The sequence below is a fragment of the Bos indicus genome, chromosome 14 (genome assembly GCF_029378745.1).
Source record: "Bos indicus isolate NIAB-ARS_2022 breed Sahiwal x Tharparkar chromosome 14, NIAB-ARS_B.indTharparkar_mat_pri_1.0, whole genome shotgun sequence".
In the NCBI taxonomy this organism is placed as follows: Eukaryota; Metazoa; Chordata; class Mammalia; order Artiodactyla; family Bovidae; genus Bos; species Bos indicus.
Window position 1 is genome coordinate 38,660,129 of NC_091773.1, and position 26,359 is coordinate 38,686,487.

At 36.3% G+C, this 26,359-nt stretch overlaps 1 protein-coding gene across 1 annotated transcript in view; it reads left to right on the top strand.

The window, feature by feature from the left end:
* Positions 1 to 25,645, top strand: part of CRISPLD1 (cysteine rich secretory protein LCCL domain containing 1) — a 50,705-nt gene extending 25,060 nt beyond the window's left edge. The window contains exons 3-15 of the mRNA XM_070802730.1: positions 3,514 to 3,632; positions 3,977 to 4,109; positions 5,246 to 5,361; positions 6,142 to 6,242; positions 7,970 to 8,110; positions 8,283 to 8,343; positions 8,452 to 8,518; positions 8,702 to 8,832; positions 11,710 to 11,753; positions 11,849 to 11,921; positions 15,676 to 15,751; positions 21,117 to 21,247; positions 24,538 to 25,645. Of these exons, the coding sequence (XP_070658831.1) occupies positions 3,514 to 3,632; positions 3,977 to 4,109; positions 5,246 to 5,361; positions 6,142 to 6,242; positions 7,970 to 8,110; positions 8,283 to 8,343; positions 8,452 to 8,518; positions 8,702 to 8,832; positions 11,710 to 11,753; positions 11,849 to 11,921; positions 15,676 to 15,751; positions 21,117 to 21,247; positions 24,538 to 24,589 (1,245 nt within the window). The 3' untranslated portion in view covers positions 24,590 to 25,645. The remainder of the gene's footprint in view (positions 1 to 3,513; positions 3,633 to 3,976; positions 4,110 to 5,245; positions 5,362 to 6,141; positions 6,243 to 7,969; positions 8,111 to 8,282; positions 8,344 to 8,451; positions 8,519 to 8,701; positions 8,833 to 11,709; positions 11,754 to 11,848; positions 11,922 to 15,675; positions 15,752 to 21,116; positions 21,248 to 24,537) is intronic.
* The last annotated feature ends 714 nt before the right edge of the window (positions 25,646 to 26,359 follow it).

Consider the following 26,359-nt stretch of genomic DNA (forward strand, 5'->3'; position numbering starts at 1 on the left):
CTTCCCCATCTAGGAATGTTTGTGTTTTTCTTCTGGTGCCTGGCTGCTCTTTGTGAGGTTGCTTTGTTGCTAGATTAGAAACCTATGGATAAATATATTTTCACTGTGGTGGTGTTTAGGCGCTAAGTCGTGTCCGATTCTTTTGCGACCACGTGGACTGTAGCCCGCCAGGCTTCTCTGTCCAAGGGATTTTCCAGGCAAGAATACCTGAGTGGGTTGCCATTTCCTCTTCCAGGGGCTCTTCCTGACCCAGGGGTTGAACCCGAGTCTCTGCATTGGCAGGTGGATTCTTTATCACTGAGCCATGAGTATGACTAAAATATTATGCAAGAACCTGATTTTCAAGATTGAAGGCAAAAATTTGTTTGTCTCTTAAGGACAACCTACTTACCAGGGAACTCTACCTAGAAATAAGCTTGCTTTTGAGCAATGACTGTCTCTGACCATCTGGATACAAAAGGAAATCAGCATCTTGCTCATTTTTTGGGACTTCAGCCAAATTCTTTGTTTCTTACCTAATTTGTTTGGGTAAATAATGACAGTAATTTGAATTATGCCTTTGCATCTTACATAAAATATAATTATAAAATTAGGTCTAATATAAGTAATGAATTTAATTAATAGTATGTTCACATTTGGCAAAGTGTTTACCCAATACTTACTGATAGCATACGTTTCTGATGTCTACACCACAAAACCAGTCGTCTTGAACATTAGATATTAATTCAAAGTGAAATTCAAGTTTTTATGAAATCCAGATACTTTTATGCTGTTAATTTTTTAGTGGCATGTAAATATTCTTTTTTTGTGTATTTTTGGTAGATAATAAAGATGTAGTATTATCCTAATTTTGTATACTGTTTTTTTCTGGCTTTGAAAGCATGATTTTATGTATTTCAGATCCACAGTTGAATTAGCAAGAATGTTTGTTGCAAGATTATATGGAGACTATACATAGAATGAAGAAACTTCCCTTCTTCACACATACTTTTTTTTCCTTTTGTTTTGTTTTCTAGTATCTTGTCCTTTTGAACCTCTAATCATGGTTAGGTTTCTTCCATCCTTTAAAAGGACTTCCCTGGTGGCTCAGGTGGTAAAGAATCTGCCTGCAATGCAGGAGACCCAGGTTCAATCACTGGGCGGGGAAGATTGCCTGGAAAAGGGAATAGCAACCTACTCCAGTATTCTTGCCAGGAGAATTCCAAGCACAGAGGAACCTGGCAGGCTACAGTCCATGGGGTTGCAAAGAGTGGGACACGACTGTGTGACTGACTGAGTGACTAACACTTTGATGTGAATTCTCAGCTCTCTGGCCAAGGATCAGACCCATCTCCTCTGCATTGCAAGGTGGATTCTTAAACACTGAACCGGCAGGGAAATCCCTTAAATTGCTCTTAGTAATGAATTAATACTGAGCGGACCTCATCTTCTTTGACTTCTCTGTAACATTTGAGCTTAATTGCCCACTCTCTACTCCTGGAATCTCTTGTCCTGTGCCTTTTAAAATTTAATCCTCTTTCAGTTTTCCCTTAGCCTTTCTGATTCTGCTTTTCCTTGTTCATTTTACTTAAACATTTTTTTTCTCCTCTTCAATTATAATAACCCCAGAGTTTGCTTTACATATTTTCTCATTCTGTATCATCTTCCTGAAGTAATTCATCTCTGAGTGAATAACTTGAAAATTCATGTCTTTGGAGTATATTTCTTTTCCCAGAACCCCAATCATCTATCTCCACTCTCCACTTGACGTATATACTGTGTGTATCACAGACACGTCACCCATCAGCCTTGAAATATGCATTGAAGTGCAGAGACATACACTTCTATTACAACAATCTATTTCTCTTTCTGTTTTTCTTTCTCACAGTTTGGTAATCTCATCAGTCTTCACCTTTTTTTTTTCTTTCCATCACTGCCTGCCTTTAGTCATCCATCAACTTCTAGGAATTTAAATTCCCAAAGATTATTTCAGTCTGTCTGCTTTTCTCCAGTTTCACTGCTTTCACCTTAGGTTGTGTCCTCATTTTCTAGTTCCAGGCCTATTTTTCTATCCTCCTAACATGCCCAGAATCCTGTAATTGTGCCAGTATTGAACCCAGTATTGGAAAATTCTTTGTTTTTACCACCCCATTCACTATGCTGCCTGATTTTCAAATTAACAAACTGAATATTAAACTCTGGACATACGAAATTATTTTGGTAATGATTTTGTAATTGTAAATGTTTCTTTATCAAGTATTTTTAAAGTGTGAGTTAGTCACTCTTGTTGGATTTTTTGCGTACAAAAATACATTTCTATTTTATGGAATTCAGATTCATTAACCATTCATTTATTCAGCAGACATTTACTGACCACCTTGTCCATATGACAGACATAGATAACAAGCTGCGGTTACAAACATGAGTTAAACAACTGTCCCCAAGCCACTCACAGGCCTGTGACAGAGACATACGGATGAACACTAGCATCTCAGTGCCGTGCTGAGTCTCTTCAGTTGTGTCCAGCTCTTTGCGACCCCATGGACTATAGCCCACCAGGCCCTACTGTCCGTGAGACTCTCCAGGCAGGAATACTGGAGTGGGTTGCCATTCCCTTCTCCGGGGGCTCTTCCCAACCCTGGGATTGAACCCATGTCTCTTAAGTCTCCTGCGTCGGCGGGCGGGTTGTTTACCACAAGCGCCACATGGCAAAGAGCATAACAAAGCTTCAGAGTCCAAAGGAGGAAATGGCTTACGTTTCAGAGAAATGAAAATGTGTCAAGAATGTATTATATAAAGTTGGATCATGATACGAGTAAGGATCTGTCTGACAAATAATTGGGACAAGGATGTGTTCTGCAGAGGAAACAGTGCTAGCAAAAGCAAGGAATAACGGTTTTATGACAGGGAATATTGCGAGCGAGGATTTGGACTTTATGTGTACAGGGATTTGTTCAATGTGATTAGACAGAGGAATCACTTAAGTGTATTTGTGTCCACTTAGGCAATTCTTATGGAGAAGGCACTGGCACCCCACTCCAGTACTCTTGCCTGGAAAATCCCACGGACGGAGGAGCCTGGTAGGCTGCAGTCCATGGGGTCGCTGGGAGTCGGACACGACTGAGCGACTTCACTTTCACTTTTCACTTTCATGCATTGGAGAAGGAAATGGCAACCCACTCCAGTGTTCTTGCCTGGAGAATCCCAGTGATGGGGGAGCCTGGCGGGCTGTAGTCTATGGGGTCGCACAGAGTCGGACACGACTGAAGCGACTTAGCAGCAGTAGCAGCAGCAGGCAATTCTTAACACTAATAGAGCAGATTGGAGAGATGTGGGATGGATGAAAGGAGATTCATTAGGAGGCTAGTGCAAAAATCTAGGTGAGAGATGATGAGAACCCAGATTAAGATGCTGACTTTGCAAAGAAGTCAGAAAGAAGAAAACGTAACTAACTGTATATTCTAAAGAAATGTCCAAACTCTCTATATACATTATCCTTTCATGTCTGTATTTTGTTTTTGTTTTGAATCGTAGACATGGGATGTAGAACTGGAACGGTCTGCAGAATCCTGGGCTGAAACTTGTTTGTGGGAACATGGACCTGCGAACTTGCTTCCGTCAATTGGACAGAATTTGGGAGCCCACTGGGGAAGGTAGCTTAAAATATAACTTTTTGTTTCTGAAAACAGAAGAGTTTGAAATGAAATACTTACTAATTCATCATTGTAAGTTTTCAAAGGCTTAGTGCCTAAAAGGAAAACAAGCAGTCACACCAAGACAAATAAGAAAAAAATAAATATTATAGCAGAATGATCAGCAGTACCCTAGACATGTTTTTGTTTCAAGTAATTGATATATTAGTGACGTAATAGGCAAAAGTGTTTAATATGAGTAAATTCCACAGAACTGCCTCTCTACCACATTTTATCAGTGCTTTCAGCAATGTTTAGTTTTCTCCAGCCTTACTTGATCTTTGTGGTTATTTTCTTTCAAAAAGATACAGGCCCCCAACATTTCATGTGCAAGCATGGTATGATGAAGTAAGAGACTTTAGCTACCCGTATGAACATGAATGTAACCCATATTGTCCATTCAGATGCTCTGGTCCTGTATGTACTCATTATACACAGGTATGTCTGGGGTATATTATACTTTATTCCTCTGAATTTGTGAAACTAACAAAGTTTTCTTTGTTTGTTTTTTGTAGGAGAACTTATAAAGTACTGAACATTTGTCTTCCTTATATCATTTAATATGGCTGTTACAAATCTATAGATGCATGTAGAACAGGCTTATAAATTTTTATAAACAATAGTGGAGAAATGTATAGACATTTCCTTAAACATATTATTTCAGTGATTTTATGTTTAAAATACTTTAATATAGCCCCAATAAATGCAGATGGGAGGAAATTTACCATCTTTATATTCAGATGTCTTTATTTTTTATTTTCCAAAAATAAAAATATGGTTTTATTTACCATGACATTCAGTATATTTGATGCATGCAGCATTTATCTTTTTAGAAAAATTCTCAGTGTTCCCATTGGATATGTCCTAAACTACTAAATCAGCCAATTAATGGCAGAGTTGAATAGATAAAACTCACCACAGATCTGAGTTTCTAGACTTTTTATGACTGATTATTACTGAATATAAAGCATACTTCTGTATACCTTAGCATGTCCAAGATTAAGATCAGCAGGAGGTTCCCTAATAGGCAGTGACACATTAAAATGTGAGAAATTTGAACACCTAAACTTTTGCTCCAGTACTTTCTGTTTTAAGATGAGAATTTCTCTTCCTTTGTTAGGTAGGTTTCTTCATTAAAAAAATTAATATGCCATTTAGGCTTGTGAAGGTGTGTAACATTTGAATTATTTAGTAACAAATAAGATTTTTATGTTTTATATATGAAAATTGGATAAGGGAATGGCTACCCACTCCAAAATTCTTGTGGAGAATCCCCATGGACAGAGGAGCCTGGTGGGCTACAGTCCATGGGGTCACAAAGAGTCAGACTCGACTAAGCACCTAACACTTTCACTTTCAGAGTTATTATGTATCTCTCTCTCTCTCTCTTTTTAAGTTAAGTTAAGGACTTCCTAAAATCTCTAGAAAAATATCCTTTTGGACATTGCCTCATTTCATTTTGAATGGTAACAGCTGGTTCTTGAGTTCACTTCTATACATTTTCTCTCAGATACGTTGTTGTCTTATTTCATCTCAACCTGCTTTCTCTGAGGCTTTTTTCCCCTCTGATGTAGGTGGTGTGGGCAACAAGTAGCAGAATAGGCTGTGCCATTAATTTGTGCCACAACATGAACATCTGGGGGCAAATATGGCCCAAAGCTGTTTACCTGGTGTGCAATTATTCCCCAAAGTGAGTAGACGAAACACTGCTTTTATGTGTAAATATTTCTTAACAATGTAGATATAACTTTATATTCTTGACTTTTTTTTCTCATTTTCAGTGTGTGTTATGAAGTAAAGTGCACTGGTTTTACTCACTTTACTTAATATGGCAACAGTTATGGTTGCCCGATGCATAATATTGGTGCTTAAAAGGAATGTGAAAATTTAAACTATGATCTTTGTAAAGATAAGAATCATATTTTTAGGCCTTCAGTTTTACTTATTGTACTATTATATTGTTTAAATATTTAATAATTTGGGTTTATTAGAGATGAGAAACTATAGACTGAGAAATGTATTTTCATCTGTTGTAAAGACCCTTCAAATAATTACATTGAAAATATTACACAACTAAACTTCAGTCAAATGTAAGTCAAAAGTCTATTTTTATTAAGACAAATGGAATATAGATGAATATCCCATAGCAAAAGTTAGTGTTTTGAAGAAGTTTGGTTTTGTAATTCTTAACAATACATATAGCACATTATTTAGAATATTTTCAAAAGAATGGGATAGCAATGTATGTCTAAACTTAGTAACAATGAGATGTCACTTCACATTTGTCAGAAATACTATTATTAAAAAGAATACAAATAACAAATGTTGGTGAGGATGTAGAGAAAAGAGGACCCTTGTACATTGGTGCTGGGAATGTAAATTAGTGCAGCCACTGTGGAAAACAGTATAAAGATTTCTCAAAAATAGGAAAAATAAACTACCACTTAATGGAGTGAATTATTTTTTTAAGGGGAAACTGGTGGGGCCATGCCCCCTACAAACATGGCCGGCCCTGTTCTGCTTGCCCACCGAGTTTTGGAGGAGGCTGTAGAGAAAATCTGTGCTACAAAGGTATGTGCTATTGTAACATTCAGTTTGATTTATATTTTAATCCAACTTCCACATTAATTTGTGTTTAAAAAGCCAGAAGGCACATTTAATTATTACATGAAAAGTTTTCAGAACTCTATTTCAAATATTCTGAAAAATCATTTAAAATATTTTAAGAATATTTATAACATTAATAAGTCTATTACACTAATTTGTATTTAAAGGAAAGTTGCATGATTGCTTCAGATGACCACTTAATTCTACTTTGAAATTATCCTAGAGTGATGAGTATATTTACAGTCTTAAAAACCATCTTGATATAGTGTTGGCTAGAATTATTTCCATGAATGTCAATTTTTTTGAAGAATTTAGTAATTTAACACAATTTATTTTAAGTGCTTTAAAAATTTTTGCCTAAATACCTATCCGTGACTCTTATTGAACCATGCCCAATGAATTATACTAATTCTCTGCTTCTTACTGCAAAAGTATATAATTTCTCATGCCAAAATAACAATATATGTGCATATATATACACACATAAAATATATTATAAAACTGTTGCAAAAAGTGCTGTCTCGCATACATTGGATGTCCTCAAAAGTAAATGTAAAGTAAATGAAATGCATGGTGTCTTATTTGTAGCACATGAAGATAAAACTTACCTGATAAAACTATGTGAAGGTCATCCCCTTATTGGGTATCCAAGTGAACATTTTACTCTCTTGTACTACTTTATTCTTAATGATGACTAAATGAAGATTAATGCAGACCAAGTGTATCAGAAAATATGTGTAAATGAAGCCACTTTTCAGTACTCAGAGATCTTTTTTCCCTTAATGATTGAGTGCTCATTAGGTATAATAAGTAGACAAGAAGTAACCATATATTTCACTCTGTTATATGAGCCATTTTTAATTCCTAAAAATATTCTTCTTTGTGTGCGAGTCTGTTTTCCATCCGTTCTACCCCCAAACCTCCAACCTGCCTGCTCCATTGTCAGTGACCACAATGTTTTTTAAAGCTGACTTTCCTCTGAATTCATACTTCCTTTTTTTAGGTTCTGAATTCTTGGACATACATGAAAATAACTACATTTTCAAAATGTGCCCATCAAGCCCTTGATATAAGCCAGCCTGGAAAAAAATATTAAATTCAATGTTTGCATATTTTCCGTTGTTAAATTTAAATTTCTGCACATTGAATTTATTTATGCACATTGAATTTCCTTCTACAATAGAAACTTTTCCATGGGAACTGATATTGTGATAAATAACAAGGAAATGTCAATTCTTCTTAGGCTGAATTTCCTTTCAGGAGAATTTTAAATGTGATTCTTTTGAAAATTTTGAGTGTTATCCTCCTGAAAAGATGGTTTCATTTGAGAAAAGAAATGAAAAGTCATAAGCCTCAACTTCATTTAGATCACTGTATAGATTTCATGGTGTCATTATGAAATGAATCATTGATTTCACTTTAAAATATAAGGAAAGCTTAGAAATGATTCCATTTGATATTAGCCAAATGGTAGCATAAATGAATCAAGGGCTCAAAAGTTTATGCACCTGCTTTATTTATTCCAATGCAGTATGTAAGATCACTACTGTAAGCCAAAACGTGTGCCAATATACAGTATGGATTTTTCTAGTAGTATCAGATGTTAGACAGGCATATAAAGATGTGTCATTCTTGATAATTTGTGCACATTTAAGAAGAACTCGTATTTCTTAAATCCTTTTCTCTGACAGAAGGATCAGATAGTTACTATCCCGCTCAAGAAGAAGAAACAAATGAAATTGAACGGCAGCAGTCACAAGTCCATGACACCCACATCCGGACAGTAGCCGATGATAGTAACAGAAACGAAGTCATAAGCACGCAGCAAATGTGTAAGACCTCTGCATTATTTACAGAAATTGTAAAGTCTACATTGCTGACATAGTCAACTATATTTTATTAATCTTGAACATTTTTAGAATGGCAAAAACTTGGCATTAGACTGTATGGATGAATCAGAGCAGCTGTACATCAACTAAATTATTATTATCTTTTAAATTTTAGCTCAAATTGTTTCTTGTGAAGTAAGATTAAGAGATCAGTGCAAAGGAACAACCTGTAATAGGTAATATTTATGATTGCACTCAAAATTAATTGACAAGATACAAAAATACTTTCATTTTATACAGACATTCAGAGAGGCTAAATTTTGTTTCCCGTTTCTTTCATTTAGATATGAATGCCCTGCTGGCTGTTTGGATAGTAAAGCTAAAGTTATTGGCAGTGTACATTATGAAATGGTAAGTATTATAAGTTTGAGGATAGACTCCTTTCAAATAATATTTGATTTTTAATGGAAAAAATAGTTTATGTATTTATAGATATTTTGCTAAGAAATGTTTAAAGCCATAAATAGTAATGAGTGGTATCCCATGCAGAATTCTTATTTTCACCATCTTTTCTCTCTCTTTCTTTTCTCCCAGCAATCCAGTATCTGTAGGGCTGCAATTCATTACGGGATAATAGACAATGATGGTGGTTGGGTGGATATCACTAGACAAGGAAGGAAACATTATTTTATCAAATCCAATAGAAATGGTGTTCAAACAATTGGGTAAGTACCTGAATAATCTTGTGACCAGAGATTTTAAGTTGCAACAATGAGTTACTTTCTTTTAGAACAAAGCACAGAAGAATTTAATTTATAAAGAGAGAGGATAGAAAGGCTTATTTCAGCTACATAATATCCATGGGCAAAAAGAAGGAAAAGTCTCTGAATTCAGTTGAACCCTTTTGCTTATACATGCTAAGTAAGTTGCTTCAGTCGTGTCTGGCTCTTTGCAGACTCTGTGGACTGTAACCCACCAGGCTTCTCTGTCCATGGAATTCTCCAGGCAGTATTGGAGTGGGTTACCATTGCCTTTTCGAGGGGCTCTTCCTGACCCAGGGATCAAATCTGTGTCTCCTGCATTGCAAGCGGATTCTTAACATTGAGCCAACTTATGCAGATAATGCTAAAACTCTAAATTTTAAATTTTGTGTCATTCAGTTCAGTCGCTCAGTCGTGTCCGACTCTTTGCCACCCCATGAATTGCAGCACGCTAGGCCTCCCTGTCCATCACCAACTCCCAGAGTTCACTCAGACTCACCTCCATTGAGTCAGTGATGCCATCCCGCCATCTCATCCTCTGTCATCCCCTTCTCCTCCTGCCCCCAATCCCTCCCAGCATCAGAGTCTTTTCCAGTGAGTCAACTTTTCGCATGAGGTGGCCAAAGTACTGGAGTTTCAGCTTTAGCATCATTCCTTCCAAAGAAATCCCAGGGCTGATCTCCTTCAGAATGGACTGGTTGGATCTCCTTGCAGTCCAAGGGACTCTCAAGAGTCTTCTCCAAAACCACAGTTCAAAAGCATCAATTCTTTGGCGCTCAGCTTTCTTCACAGTCCAACTCTCATATCCATACATGACCACAGGAAAAACCATAGCCTTGACTAGATGGACCTTTGTTGGCCAAGTATTGTCTCTGCTTTTCAATATGCTATCTAGGTTGGTCATAACTTTCCTTCCAAGGAGTAAGCGTCTTTTAATTTCATGGCTGCACTCACCATATGTAGTGATTTTGGAGCCCAAAATCTGACACCGTTTGCACTGTTTCCCCATCTATTTCCCATAAAGTGGTGGGACTGGATGCCATGATCTTCGTTTTTTGAATGTTGAGCTTTAAGCCAACTTTTTCACTCTCCACTTTCACTTTCATCAAGAGGCTTTGTAGTTCCTCTTCACTTTCTGCCATAAGTGTGGTGTCATCTGCATATCGTGTCATTAAGAATGTATAAATTTATAGTTTTTCCTATTGTGAAACAATACATATTTCACCTGTGACAGAAAATGCCCAAGAAGACTAATTGATTCGCATATTCTTCCTTTCTTGTTTAAAGACAATTATTTATTTTATGCAACACTGACTTTGCCAATAAGATAAATTAAGTACTAGATAAAAGAGCATTTTGAAAAGTCTCTAAATATGTAATGTATCATGTCACCTTTCTTCTCCTTAAAATGTAATTTGACTCAGCATAAAATAATTCCCTGGTGACTTCCCTGGTGACTCAATGGTAAAGAATCTGCCTGCCAGTGCTGGAGACATGGGTTCTATCCTTGGGTCAGGAAGGTCCCCTGGAGAAGGACAATGACAACCCACTCCAGTATTCTTGCCTAGGAAATCCCATGGACAGAGGAACCTGGTGGGCACTATAAGCCATGGAGTCACAAAGAGTTGAACACGATTTAATGACTGAACAACAACAAAAGCATTGATTAACTTTTGAAATGTTTGTCACATTAAACATAGTAAATATATTATTCTAAAACAAAATATTTTCATATGGTCTCTGTAGAAAATAGAAAAATGTAGACTTTTGAAATGTAGGCTTTGTAGTTTCTCCTGTGTAAAATGATAAACAATATTGAATCTCATTTTGGGATGCCTTTTCTTAGGAAATATGACATAGTCGCCCTTTTTTTGTAACTCTACAATTGCAAAAAACTCCACAGTAGGGAATTCACAATGATTAGAAAGAATTTTTTTATATTAAAGATCCTTAAAAACTGGTGGGATGATGTGGTATATATACAGTTTTGTTCAAAGGCTTGATGTGTGTTTTTCAGACATTAGCAATTATTCTCTTAAGTAACAGTTTTATAGAAACACTTATTTATTAACTTATTCACTCAACAGATATTTATTAATTACCATCAATAAGTAATCAGTGTTAAGTATTCACTTTAGGAAGGCAAACACTGGGTGTTGCATTAAAGAACATTTATCCTATTATTTACTTTTTTTCTTTTAAGTTGTTTTTTATTATTTATTTTAGAAACTCTCTTGAAATTTGTAGAGTGTGTCAAATTAAAGTACCATCGCAAATAAGCATTACCTTTTGCAATAGATGTTTTTCTGAAAATCTGGTATAGATAAACCAATTAAAAATTTCATATATAATGGTATGCGTTTTCTTTTATTCATGCTTTAATAATGCATATAAGGAGTACTAGAGGGAACAAAAAATGAATAATGCACAGTCCTTTAAGGTACTTATTATTTAGTAGTCTTTTTACAGTGCCTAGTATTGACTTTTTCAAAAGAATAAATTGGTTCTGTGATGACAGAGCATGAGTATATTGAAAATTTTAATTTTAATAAGAAACAAATATATAGATACAAATGTGTATTGTTTCATGCTGTTACCTATAAGTTTTTGAGATTGATAATGAAAAGAAGTCATTCTCTGATATCAAGAATGGTATCGACAAGGTCATATGGGTTTGGCATAAAATAGACGATTAATTCTAATACTACTTCTTGTCTAGATATTTAAATAAAATGTTTAAGATGAAATCAAATTTCACAGACTTAAAAAATGTAAGAATTTATGTTGATGTCAATGCATGTAAGATGTTGATGATTGAAATTTTTATATTTTTATCTTTAGCAAATATCAGTCTGCCAATTCCTTCACAGTCTCTAAAGTAACAGGTTAGCACTGTTTTTTCATCTTATTTTCTTATCACTCTGTTGCATATTATTGTTTCTAAAGGATTCACTTATTTTTTTGTGTTTGAATACTTCAGTTCAGGCTGTCACTTGTGAAACAACTGTGGAACAGCTCTGTCCTTTCCATAAGCCTGCTTCGCATTGCCCGAGGTATTGTGTTTTAGATTTTCTTCATTTTTAACCAGTGAATGGGGGACTTTTACCCTGGACAGCTGCTTTTGCCTGAGATCCTGGTGTCTCTAGGACTCAAGGGTGTTTGGTCTTGAACTGCTAGCAGTAGGAGCAATGGACACCACACACTGCATGCACTCCAAGCATTCTTAGTGTCCTCTCTCCAAAAAATGTAGGTTTTTGAAATTTTTTTTGTCTTTGTCTCTATGAAAAATATTTTGTTTTCACATTGGAAAAAAAAGACCCATATATTCATTCCAACAGCTTTACGGAGGCTTGGCCACCCAGTGAGTGACAAGTTACACACATCAGTCACTTGTCAGGTCATTGCATGACTCTCACAGATCCAGATCACATCAGGGCCAAACATCTTTCCTTAAGATTAGATGTAAAAGGAGGTACTGTTGAAATGTGTCAGCATTTTTATTCAAGCTTAATGGAAGTTGTAGTCAAAGGAAAGAAATACTAGATCACTGTCTACATTCTCACAAGTGTATATAATAACAAGGTGTTAAAACCGGAGATTGGAACACGAACAAGCAAAAAGCTCCTACATTCTTTCTTTGAACTGAACTTACCTAAGTAGAAACTAACTCAGTTTGAACTGTGTTTGACCTCGGTCTTCCACAAACCAAGTGCTAAGTATGGTCAAGGCGGAGCCTGCACAGCCTGGTCCTAAGGGCAGAGCAGGTGGTTTTGCCCCTGTAGGGTGGGCAGGGAATGCCCAACAGGTCTCAAATACAAAACAATTTTGTTGTCAGTGGGGATACCCTTCCTCCAAAAGAAGGCATCTTTTATTAAAATCAACCCTTTAATTCAGTTATAAAAACTCAGATTCACATATTACTTATATTTAAATGGCTCTGGTTTAGATGCTACAGGAAGTATATACACTCTGGAGTCATACAGACTTTAGGAACATGAAATTTAAATAAGAATTGTAGCCATTTATTAAAAACTGCCTTGCAGAAGACCTGCTTTAATTGGTAAAGATAGTTGCAATTGAAATATTTTTTACAATACTTTTAGGAAAATAATTGATACTTTCATCAAATAATGATTTTCATAGGGTCATTTTGCTGAGCCTTGGAGGAGGGCATGGCAACCCACGATAGTATTCTTGCCTGGAGAATCCTATGGACAGAGGAGCATAGCGGGCTTCAGTCCATGAGGTTGCAAAGAGTTGGGCATGACTGAGCACATGTGCATGCATTGTGTTGAGACTCTGATTTACTATGTAGAATGAATTATGTTTTTTTTTTCCAGTCTTAGCTCTGATTTTCTTTTAGTTTATGTGTGTGTGTGTGAATGAATTCTGAAGAGCCAATCAGTTTTAAAAAGTGCCACTTGAAAGTTTCTTAATTTCTGGGAGTGGATTTTTTTTAATGTCATGTGACTGATTGAACACTGATAATTGAACTCTATGTTTAAATCAAAAACCTTTTGGAAACTTTGAAAAAATGAGCTAAGGTATTAGTAAGTGAGTAGGATATCTGGAGAAAGAACATTCCATATAGAGGGAAAGATAAGCACAATGACCCAGAAGATAAGATTATTCCATATGTTTGAAGAATAACCATTAGGCCAGTGTGACTGGAGCTGGGTGAGAAAGTGGAAGGAGAGGTAGGATATAAAGTCAGAGAGGTAATGAGAAGACAATATTCAGGGCTTATTGGTCATTGTAAGGATCTTGTCCTTTATTCTGAATCAGATGGAAAGCCACTAGAATATTTGAAGCAGAGAAATGATATGATTGGACTTGTATTCTTCAGTATAAGTGTGTGGGGAAAGTAGATTGGAAGGGGCAAGATTGGAAGCAGAGAGAGCATAGGAGAGCTTATTGTAGTGAGCTGGGTGTCAGATGATAGAGTCCAGAGTCACAGTGATCATGGTACTTCAGGATGCTCAGAGTTTATTTCAATGTACACCCAGTAGAAATTGCTGGTGGGTTGAATATAAGGTTGAGGTAAGGAGGGAGATTAAGCCTAGAATAAAGGTTTTGGCTTGTGCAACCAAATAATGGAGTTGACATTTATTGTAGGAAGCCTAAAGAAGGAAGATTTGGGGGACCGGAGGAGGAGATTAGGAATTTGGTTTCAAACATGCTGAATTTGAGATGTTTATTAGGCCTAAGTGGAGATAAAATCAACGTGGATGGTGACTGCAGCCACTAAATTAAAAGATGCTTGCTCCTTGGAAGAATAGTTATGTCAAGCCTAGACAGTATTTTAAAAAGCAGAGACATTACTTTGCCGGCAAAGGTCCATATTGTCAAAGCTATGGTTTTTCCAGTAGTCATGTATGGATGTGAGAGTTGGACCGTAAGGAAGGTTGAGCACTGAAGAATGGATGCTTTCAAACTGTGGGGCTGGAGAAGACTCTTGACAGTCCCTTGGACAGCAAGGAGATTAAACCAGTCAATCCTAAAGGAAATCAACCCTGAATATTCTTTGGAAGAACCGATGCTGAAGCTGAAGCTCCATATTTGGGCCACCTGATGTGAAGAGCTAACTCATTGGAAAAGGCCCTGGTGCTGGGAAAAATTGAAAGCAGGAGGAAAAGGGGGCAACAAAGGATGAGATGGTTGGATCACATCACCGACTCAATGGACATGAGTTTGAGGAAACTCAGAGAGATAGTGATGGACAGAGAAGCCTGGCATGTTGCAGTTCATGGGGTTGCAAAGAACTGGACATGACTTAGCAACTGAACAACAACAAAAACAAGTGGAGATATTGAATAAACAACAGGATATATAAATACAGATTTAGAATTAAGAGATAAGATCCCAACTAGAGATGTAAATTTGGAAATCAGCAGTTTATAGATGACAGTGAAATTGTCATGAAAAGCATGAAACTGGATGAGATACCAAAGATAGGATCATAGAGAAAAGAAACTATGAGATATATGTGGCAGACAGTGGTTCAGTTTTTCCAAGTTATATATTTGTTAATTTCTGCACCCACATTAGTTACCAAATTTCTAGATACTAAGAGAACAGTACTTCCTGATGTATCTTTCTGCTTTGAAGTCACAAATTAGAAAGCTTTCTGGCTAAATTTCTTTTGAAAGAAAGTGAGGGAAAAAAAGAAACACATTTGTGCCAAAAGCTGGGGTGGATAAGTAAGTAGAAGCAGTTGTGTCTGCTGCCTGGCTTCTACAATTGACCTATTTCAGAAGAAAAAAACTATTCAGCTATAAAAAAGAATAAAAATTTGCCATTTGCAACTACATGGATGGACTCTGAGGGCATTATGCTAAGTTTAATAAGTCATACAGAGAAGGACAAATACAGTATGATATCACTTATATGTGAAATCTAAAAAATACAGTAAAGTAGTGAATATAGCAAAAAAAGAAAACGACTCATAGATACAGAGAAGAAACTAGTGGCTACCAATGGGGAGAGGGAAGTGGGTGAGTAATACAGAGGCAGGGCATTAAAAGGCCCAAACTATTATGTATGAAATGAACTACAAGGATGTATTGTATAACACAGTGAATATAACCAATATTTTGTAGTAACTATAAATGGATATAACCTATAAGAATTCTGTATCACCCTATTCTATACCCTATAACATACTTTATACACCATCGATACTTCAGTAAAAAGATGAGTAGGGTTTAGAATTCTGAGCTCTTGTGTATGCATATCTATGGTTTTACTACTAAGAAAGACTAAAATAACTAGCTACTTAGTATTTGTAAATATGTCTTTATTTTTCAGAGTATACTGTCCTCGTAACTGTATGCAGGCAAATCCACATTATGCTCGTGTAATTGGAACTCGAATTTATTCTGATGTAAGTATCCTAATTTATGTAGGTCTTGGTATTTATATATCTGGGCTTCCCAGGTGGCACAGTGGTGAAGAATCCACCTGCCAATGCAGGAGACACAGTTTTGATCCCTCGGTCGGGAAGATCCCCTAGAGTAGGAAATGGCAAGAATATTATTCTTGCCTAGAAAATTCCATGGACAGAGGAGCCTGGCAAGCTACAGTCCATGGGGTTGCAAAGAGTCAGACAGGAGTAAGCCTGCAAGCACTAATTTATCTATCCATCCAAATATACTCACATATATATTTAAATGTATATATTTTCATTTGTATACAAAAAAAAAGAACAGACTCTTGTGTTGATATACATATTCTCAAAAGAGTCAGTCATGAATAGCAGTGAAAATAAATATCCATATGCAAATATGCGTGCATAATTTATGTTGACTAAATTTTTTTTGCATATTGTATTCTATATCAGACACTAAAATAGCTTGGATGCATCCTTGAGAAGAATAAAGCATTTTGCTTTTCTTTAATCTTCCTTTGCCTTTTTGATTTTTGAAGTATAAACTGGATAGTTAAGAGTTTGTCAAATTTATAAACAGTTTCTCCACTGCCAAATGAGTATTTAAAAAGTAGCATAGTATCAAAAACAGGTAATCGTTAAAAGACACACAAAAGCAAACCAGTTGATGGTGTATTGTAATGGATGCCAGCACTGGGGCGGACCAGGAAGAGTAGCTGTCATGGCTTCAGTGTGGATAAATGGTGCTTTCCAATCCAGGTTTCAAGTGAGTTGGTAAAGAGGAGTAGTGCACATTCTAGGTGGGGCGGAAGACTTCTCCAGAGACATGGAGGTGAGAGCAAGAGAGCTGAAAGTGGGCATGGCACATTTACCTGGGAAATCCCATGGACAGAAGAACCTGGTAGACGGCAGTACGTGGGTTCCAAGAGAGTTGGATACGAATTAGCAACTGAACAACAGCAACAAAGCCTGTCTTATTTACAGCTTGGCACACATCAAATTGTGTGGGCATGGCAAAATCTCAAATGGTCATAGCAGGTTTGCTTATATCTGAGCTGGTGAGAATTAGAACTAAAAGTAGCTACAGCCAGTTTAGTGTGAGGGATGAAGGGAGAGAGCCAGCTTTTGAAGCATGTAATTGGAGAATCTGAATATTAATCCATGCTGATAAGTTTCGATTTTAGGTGGCAGATGGGTTGGGAAGATCCCCTGGAGAAGGGAAAGGCTACCCACTTCAGTATTCTGGCCTGGAGAATTCCATGGATGACAGTCCATAGGGTCGCAAAGAGTCGGACACGACTGAGTGACTTTCACTTTCACCAATATCTCATTCAAAGAGTTACAAAAACAAATTTAAGAAGTATATTCTTGATGCACTTATTCAATAGAATACTGTGGGAATATGATTGGAAAAAGAGGCCTGAAATGTGTGTATTACACCTGTATTTCCCTTGGTGAATTTATTTATGTTCAGGTTGGTTGGTTGGTTTTTCCCTAGTTCACCTTTATCCCTGAAATTATTCTCCAAATCTAAGTCTCTCTCCAGCTCCGAGTTTGCAGTCATCTTAGTAGTAGTAGTGAAAATCACTCAGTCATTTCCCACTCTTTGCAATCCCATGGAGTAACCCACTAGGCATCTCTGTCCATGGGGTTCTCTAGGCAAGAATACTGGAGTGGGTTGCCATTCCCTTCTCCAGGGGATCTTCCTGACCCAGGGATCGAATTCTGGTCTCTTGCATTGTGGGCAGATTCTTTACCATCTGAGCCACCAGGGAAGAATTGCAGTCTTCTTATCTGCAACTTAAATCCTGCTGGTGTCTTAATTCAGTGGTCCTCACTGTTTGTGCTTAGATTCTTGTTTCTGTTTGTAAACATCCTTTCTCTGATTTTTCTGTCAAAATCATGGTCATGGTCATTCTTTACATCCTAAATTACTGCCACTTTCTCTGTAAAGAAGCTAAGTATAATGTTGCATTTCTTTAACCCTATTAGTTTCGTTTTTTTCCTTTTTATTTAGCAATTAACAGGTTCTAATAGGTATTATAAAGTGGGTTGTCATTTCCTTCTCCAGGGATCTTCCCAACCCAGTGATCGAATCTGTGGCTCCTACTTCTTGCTTTAACAAAACTTAGAACATTCAGTGATTCAGCAAACACCTTGCACAGAAAAGTTTGTTAAAAAAATAATAGATATATGAACGGGCAAATATAAAACCATGAGACATTTCTAAAGAAATCATTGTTCCCAAATTATCCCTTTAAGTAAAAGAATTTAATTTTATTCATGTCTAGTGAAAATCTTTCAAAATATCCTATATGGTTTTATTCCTATAAGCCATCTCTTTGATAGAGTTAAGGGTTTGTTAGCTTGAGATTATTTTTATCTTATTTCAGTGAAATGGGGTAAAATATTGTGTATTATTATGCAGAGTAAATTAGAAATATAAATATTTTATGTGCTAAGTACAGAATCAACCATTAATGAAATAATTTTCACACTCCCCCTGCAAAATACATTATCTCTTTAAATATACAAGATATGGACAAATGAGAAACGATCTCCCAACTTCTTTCCCTTCCCCATCTTTTTCTCTCTCTCTCTCTTTCCATTTATAGAGTTACAACTTGTACACCCTCTTTCTTTGAGCTTTTATTTCTCATTTGTTAGAGGTGAAGTGAATTTCTGCATTCATTAAAAACGTTCCACTGATTTCACAGAGAAATTTTTTTCTTTTTGTGATATATTAGTTTTTATAAAGTGTGACCAGGAAAAGAAAATCTCCTCTGACCTTTGAACTCAAATTGGAATGCCTGCTGACTGCAGAGTTATGGGCAAAACAATAGTTTCAAACCATATTAAGTGCTTGGATTTAGTGAATGTTATATCTAAGCACTTTTATTGCCTTGGGAAAAATGCTGATAATACCCTTTTAACAGAACAGGATAAGTACTGAAATGTGTACAGAGTTACTTTTAATTCCATCTGTTATGAACCCTATTGGACATAAATATTAATTCAGTTAGGGACTTTAAATGGTGAATAAAATGATTCTTGAGAGTAAGGATTCAAGGTTTTAGATGTATGGTATTTTGTGATATAGCGAAAACACGAAAAGGATTAAACAGCTTGGCATTCGGTCTCTCTGATCTAATAAATACTGACTGATGCCGCAGAGTTCAGAGCACAGTAATAAAGCAAGGTCACGTAAGATGCACATGCCTATGTGAACTTAAAAAAGCACATTAAGTCACTCATATGTGCATAGAGATAAGAAAAGAGCACACCAGTGGGTTCAGAAAAGACCCTTGGGGCTATGGCATAGATTGCTTTATACTGAAACAGTTTAAGTGTTTCGTTTTTGTGGGATTTCCTCAGGATCTACTCAGCTATTGACAAATTTTGGTAGAACATTTGGATGAAAGCAGATATTAAAATCTACAGAAGACTTTATTTGGTCAAAAGAAAAACATTGACTTCTAGAATTAAGTTGTGTAAAAAATGGCAGTGTTTGTTGGGCCTGAAACAATTCTCTCCTTTATAGAAATTTAATTCAATTCTGATTATATAACTGGTAGAATGCGAATATAGAACTTTCCTGGTGCTTCATGTCAGAATGTTCAAAACAGTGATAGACCTTGCGCATCTACGTAGAAGCTATGATTGTTACTTCATATTTTTCTTCTTGGGGTTATTCTTTTGGGCAGGTTTTCTCTGCATAGATTTTATTGTCTAATAGGAAAAGCCACCCCATTTTTAATACATGCTTATATGTTGGAAAAGGGACTATAGAGATATCCATAACTATGTGTGAGTTGTTTAAAGTCAAAACTGAATATAAATGGGGTGCAGATAATCCAGCCTGGGAACATTTGGTCAGTGACTGGAATGGGGACTAGCAAAGACTCAATTTTTTAAAAATATTTATTGATTGATTTGGCAGTGTCAGTTCCTAGTTGTGGCACGTGGGACCCCTCTCTGCAGTACACAGATTCTCTAGTTGTGACGTGGAGTCTAGTTGTGGGGCATAGGTTTAGTTGCTCTGTGACATGTAGGATCTTAGCTCCTAGACTAGGGATAGAATCTGTGTCCCCCAACACTGCAAGGTGGATTCTTAAACACTGGACCACCAGAGAAGTCCCAAAGGCTAAAATTTAAGAATAATAAATAGGCCCTTGAAGAGATAAAAGGAGCTAATTTGTATTTTATTGCTTGGACAATAGTGTTAAAGTTTGCTGTTTGGATGGTTAGCTGGTGAAGGGATCTTATCCATGCAGTCACCCTAAAGATTGGCCTTCAGATCTCCACTTGCTCAGCATTGGCTTTTCTTTATTTTCTGCTTTAACCTGAAATAATTTTGTTGATATCTGAATTGCTTTCAATAGGACATTTGCTTTAAACCACAAGATATCTCCAAGTGGATTTGTTGTTGTTCAGTCACTAAGTTGTGTCCGACTCTTTGTGACCCCATGGACTGTAGCACACCAGGCTCCCCTGTCCTTCATTACCTCCCGGAGTTTGCTTAGATTCATGTCCAGTGAGTTGGTGATGCCATCCAGCAATCTCGTCCTCTGTCACCCCCTTCTCTTGCCTTCAATCTTTCCCAGCATCAGGGTCTTTTCCAGTGAGTCGGCTTTTCAAATTCAGGTGTGTGAAGTATTGGAGCTTCAGCTTCAGCATCAGCCCTTCCAATGAATCTTCAGGGTTGATTTCCAAATCTACCTGGATTGTCAGAGTACAAAATACCTTCCCTTTGCCCACCCGCAACCAAAACAAACAAACAAAACCCAAAACCCACAACTTAGCTTCAAATAAGTTTTAAAGAAATGCGGATTCATTTCGATATATGGCAGAACCAATACAATATTGTAAAGTTTAAAAATAAAATAAAAAAAAGAAATGAGACTCTAAATATTTATATATGGGTCAAGAAATAAATCACACTGTTTACAAAAATACACAAACCAAGTCTTAGATCAAAATTGGCTTTAACTTTGTGAATTTGAATGAGCTTCCCCGGTGCCTCAAGATGTTAAAGGATCTGCCTGGTGTGCTGGAAAACCTGGGTTCAATTCCTGGGTCAGGAAGACCCCCTGGAGAAGGGAATGGCTACCCACTCCATGGGTAGGACAGAAGAGCCTGGTGGGCTACAGTTCACGGGGTCACAAAGAGTCGGACACGACTCATCGACTAACACTTTGTGACTTTTGAAAGATTCCTTTATGCACAAAACATCATCCTGTAGTTGCTTACTGGGAATCTGTAGAGAGATGGATGTCAGTGACCTTGTGTCCAATTGAAGAGAAGACTGGACAAATTCAGCAAGCATTTGCTAATGATGGTGGGTTTTTCCTTGCTTCCTCAGCTGTCCAGTATCTGCAGAGCCGCTGTACACGCTGGCGTGGTTCAGAATCAGGGGGGTTATGTTGATGTGATGCCTGTGGACAAAAGAAAGACTTACACTGCTTCTTTTCAGAATGGAATCTTCTCAGAGAGGTAAATTAACATATGTGTACATATATATTTATAAACATACATATATAATATGTATTTTTTTATATATCAGCTCTCCCTTCATGCTGGCTTTACAGCCAACCTGCATGGCTTTGAGGTTTCGTGACTAAGCCAGTGTGCTTCCTTTGCAGGCTGTAGAATAGTGGGTCTTCCAGGGATGGGAGGAGCCGTAGTACCAGAGGTGCCTGTCTCCTGCAGGCTTATAAAAATCAACATGAAAATCGGATTACGAGTCAGAACCATTCTTTTGTTAACTGATCTTATAAAAAGGAAATTTCTTTCATCCTCTTTCGGATTTTCTAGATTAGTATTTATATGTAATTCTTTCTAGGTGAGCAAGGCACTGAATATTTCTCTAATCCAGTTATCTGACAAAGTATTTGACAAAAACAATGAGTCCAATTTTCTCTGGAACCAAATTCTCTGTTTGCTTGGAAGTCGGATGCCTAGCATGGTATAAATGAACCCTTTCAGGTTATCTTATATTTGGCTCGTTAGTATTACATATTTCAGTGGTTTGAGAAAAATGCATGTAACTTACTTTATCAAGTAATAATAAAAGTTAAGAGAAAAAAACAAAAACCCTGTAGTAATTTTTCAAATCATTGGTACTTATGGAAGTAGAATTAAGTCTGTGCGTTTTGTGTAGATACAGGAAAATTCCTGACTTTTAAACATTTACTGAGTTCTTCAAGGGTTTGTTTGCACATATGGTAAAGTTTTTCTAAAGAACACCAAAGGATGCGCCATGCAGGTTATCTGGATTGCCTTCACATAAGCATCTGGGTGCCATTCTTCATCAAATGACAACTTTGTATTTAGCATCTAGTTTCCAATGAGACTGTATCATCAAGAGGCTGTTGTTAAGAAGTTGACTTCTCAACAACCTGGCTTATCTGGCTGGCCCTAGAGTACTAACTTACTGTTTCTTAAATCTGAACAAAATTGAAATTGTATTGCCATCGTACTTACTAATATATTTAACATTTATGGTTTCAAGAGGAGAAGGCAATGGCATCCCACTCCAGTATTCTTGCCTGGAGAATCCCATGGATGGAGGAGCCTGGAAGGCTGCAGTCCCTGGGGTCGCTGAGGGTCGGACACGACTGAGCAATTTCACTTTCACTTTTCACTTTCATGCATTGGAGAAGGAAATGGCAACCCACTCCAGTGTTATTGCCTGGAGAATCCCAGGGATGGGGTAGCCTGGTGGGCTGCCATCTATGGGGTCACACAGAGTCGGACACAACTGAAGTGACTTAGCAGCAGTAGCATGGTTTCAAGAAAAAATTTCATGAGGAAATTTAATGGTCAAACATGGAATATCCTAAGAATTTCTTCAATAAAAGGTCAACAGGCTCATTCCCTACACCCTTCCCCCATCTGTCACCCTCTCTCTTTACTTTATATATCATATCATATAATACACACACACACACACACACATATATATATTTATTTATGTATATATATATATATATATGTTATATAAAGTACATTAGGGCTTCCCTGGTGGCTTAGATGGTAAAGCATATGCCTGCAATATGGGTGACCCAGGTTTGGGAAGATCCCCTGGAGAAGGGAATGGCCACCCACTCCAGTATTCTTGCCTGGAGAGTCTCATGGATAGAGGATCCTGGTGGGCTATAGTCCTTGAGGTCACAAAGAGTTGGACATGACTGAGTGACTTTCACTTCACTTCAAAGGAGATTGAGTTAAAGAGAATGATAATGCAGTTTTATATGCTAAATTGAGTAATGTGGTCTCATTTACCTATCATATTTTAAAATAAGATAGATGATATCCTAAGAAAACTGAGACTATTTTTGAACACCTACCATGAATTTTCAGATGCTGTTGGCCCTTTAAGTATATGAACTTGGCTCCACCAGTACCCTTATAAAGTTGGTTTTATAAACTCTGATTTACAGATATGTTAATTGAGGCTCAGAGAGGTTAAATGATATGCCCAAGGTCATATAACTAATCAGTCTCAGAAATCAGATTCAGCACTAGTTCTGTAAGTTCAGAAATAACACATTTTTCCAGTGTATCAGTGTGTACAAAGACACTTTCTAGGGCATTTTGTCAATTTGTTTCCTACAAATAAAAATGCCTTCCAATTAGCCATATGCTTGTATGCAAAACCTGCTGTGTGTGTGTGTTACTGTGTAATGTGGTATGTGCACACTTCTAACATTCTTTTCTTCATTTTAAAATTCTCCCCTTTTGTAGTACATGAATACATACATAAATTGCATTTTGTATCCCCATAGCATTTATTGTATTTATCTCTAAAAGCTTTTTTGTATTGTTTAGAAAATAAACTTTTGTGCAGAAGTATAGACTTCAAAAGTTTAAATTTGATTAGATTAAATGATAATTAATGGTTTAAATTTGAGGCATTTAAGCAAAACATACCCTGATTAATATTTTCAAAGAGCGTATAAATAATTTATTAAAGAGTAAAAGGAATGATTCTGCATTGCTTTGAAGTTCTGTTTTAGAATATTTCTGAAAAGAGATTGAGTGATTTGTTTTTGTGTTCATGTTTCCATTTTGGTGAAGAAATACTTAGAACCTTCCAGACTTGACCATTAAATTTCCTAAGATTTGTTTTAAACCACATACATTAAAAATATTAATAAGTATGCCAGCTACATAGGGCTTCCCAGGTGGCTCAGTGGTAAAGAATCTGCCTGCCTAATTCAGGAGACACAGGAAATGCAGGTTTGATCCCTGGGTCGGGAAGAACCCCAGGAGACCCACTCCAGTATTCTTGCCTGGGAAATCCCATGACAGAGGAGCCTGGCGGGCTATAGTCCATGGGGTCCCAAAGAGTCAAACACAACTGAGTGGCTGAACACCAACACCACAAACTTATAACCATGCCAGTCAGTTGTAAACCTGGATCTTTGTATTTCCCTAGTAGAATGGCATAAGAACTGCTTAACTCTACTTTATTGGAACTAAAGGTGGTAATGTATGAAAACATGACCTGGAATCTTTGAAGTTTAATATAAAGTACCAATATTACTTCTGTGCACCTTAAATTTCTTTAGTAAACTTGTAGCCAGCATATGATTTAAAGAATTATGTCATCCCCACTCAAGCTTTCCAAGAACTATAAACTATAGTAGTCTTGAGAAAGATGACCATCTGGATTCACAGAGCTGTTTTATTGACTGTCATAAGAAAGCATGATTTGTTTGAAGGATTATGCATGGAGATGACATCAATGTACTTTGTGTATTTTTTTTTTTTTTTTGCAGCTTACAGAATCCTCCAGGAGGAAAGGCTTTCAGAGTATTTGCTGTTATGTGAAATGGAACAGTTGGAAGAGGATTATAAAGACTGTTCCAAATACCACGTTTCTTAAGTTTGTATAAAACTGTAACATTACTGTACAGAAGATATCAGCTATTTTCAGTCCCCCAAAAGGGTCAAATGCATATAAATCTTGATAGACTACATCTGTAAAATAAAACATGGGACATTATTAGCTTTGGGAAAAATAATGAATATGTAATGGTTTTAGAAATCCTGTGTTAAATATTGCTATATTTTCTTAGCAGTTATTTCTACAGTATTACATAGTCATAATTATTCTACATTTCATATATTATGTTATATGGTGCTTTGTATATGCCACTAGTAACATGAAAATAAACATTGAATGTGAATGGTCCTCAGAAGATCACCTGGTGCATTTAAAAACAGTAATAAAAACAGTAACTCTAAGGATGAAAAAGATTTTATTTTCCCAGGTTCAGTGCTATGATTACCTACTTCACATAATATCAGATAATTTTCAATGAAATACCTGTATAGTTTTTCTCTTCTATTAAGTTTAGGTATATAGAATATTAAATCCTGATGTTGCACTTATTTTGTATAAAATAATTTCTTAATATCCAAGTGAATCTGTTAAACTGTTTGATTCCTTGGGAATGACCTTAATAGTAAATGGAATTATGTCAGAGTAGTGGTACGAAATCATTTCTAGTGATCCTATAATAGATTAGGATTAAGCATGGGCAACCAGAGCCTTCTATGTATTGTTCAAACTGAGGTCACACATTTATAGTGTTATCCTGGCAAATACTCCTGCAGGCCAGGAAGTATAATAGCAAAAAATTTAACAAAGATGAACTAATGTATTGTATCACCATTGCCACTGATTTTCTTACTGGCAAATGGCCTTGTGTATAAATGTTGCCATATTATTGTATCTGTAATGGTGATATATTTGTTTGTATGGAAAATGTATTGTGCTTTAAGACTAAAAAACTGTAAAATGTTAATTTTGGTAATTGTTTTTCTGCTGGTGAATCTACTCTTTCCCTGTAAACATATTAAAATTAATCATGTTTCAAAGTATTTTCTTTAGTCCATTTTGTATCCTTATTTTGATTTAGAAATTATCTTCAGTTGGCAAAATTATGTGAATCTTTTAAATTTGGGTTATCAACATTAATCTAAGCAACACCCCTCATACCAGCTGTCCTCAAAGTCACTGTGATTATTTAGGTATTTGTGAAAGAGAAGATAGACAATCGTATATCATATATTTAGAAGCATTATATCATGGGAAAATTTTGGAAAAAAAAAATATAAGGGTTATAAGTCAAAAGGAAAGACTTCAAAAGATACAAAGTGTTTACAAAAAATTGACAACAAATACTTCAAATATTTTTAGAAAGGAAATGAGTAGGCATTTAGGAACAGATAAAAGAGAGATAAATTACATGCTGGGATCAGAGAAAGCAAGAGAGCTGGACAATACCAAAAATGGAAAGAAAAGAAGGGCTCATATAAATAGCTGCTGAAGAGCGAATGATGAAGAAACTAACATCATGATCAGTTTTCAAATATTGGCTGTGAATTGGTTCAAAATATAGGGAATCAAGAAGTATCCATTTATTAAGATTTTTAAAGCAAATTGTATAGGATCATCTTTTATCTGAAAGACACATACACCTTCTTAAATACTGTGATTAAAATGTAAACTTCAGTCAGATTCAGCTTCTGTTCCTCACTCCTTCCCCCAAGCAGGGACACTGCATCAAATCTGTCAGTGTAAAAATTGTTATA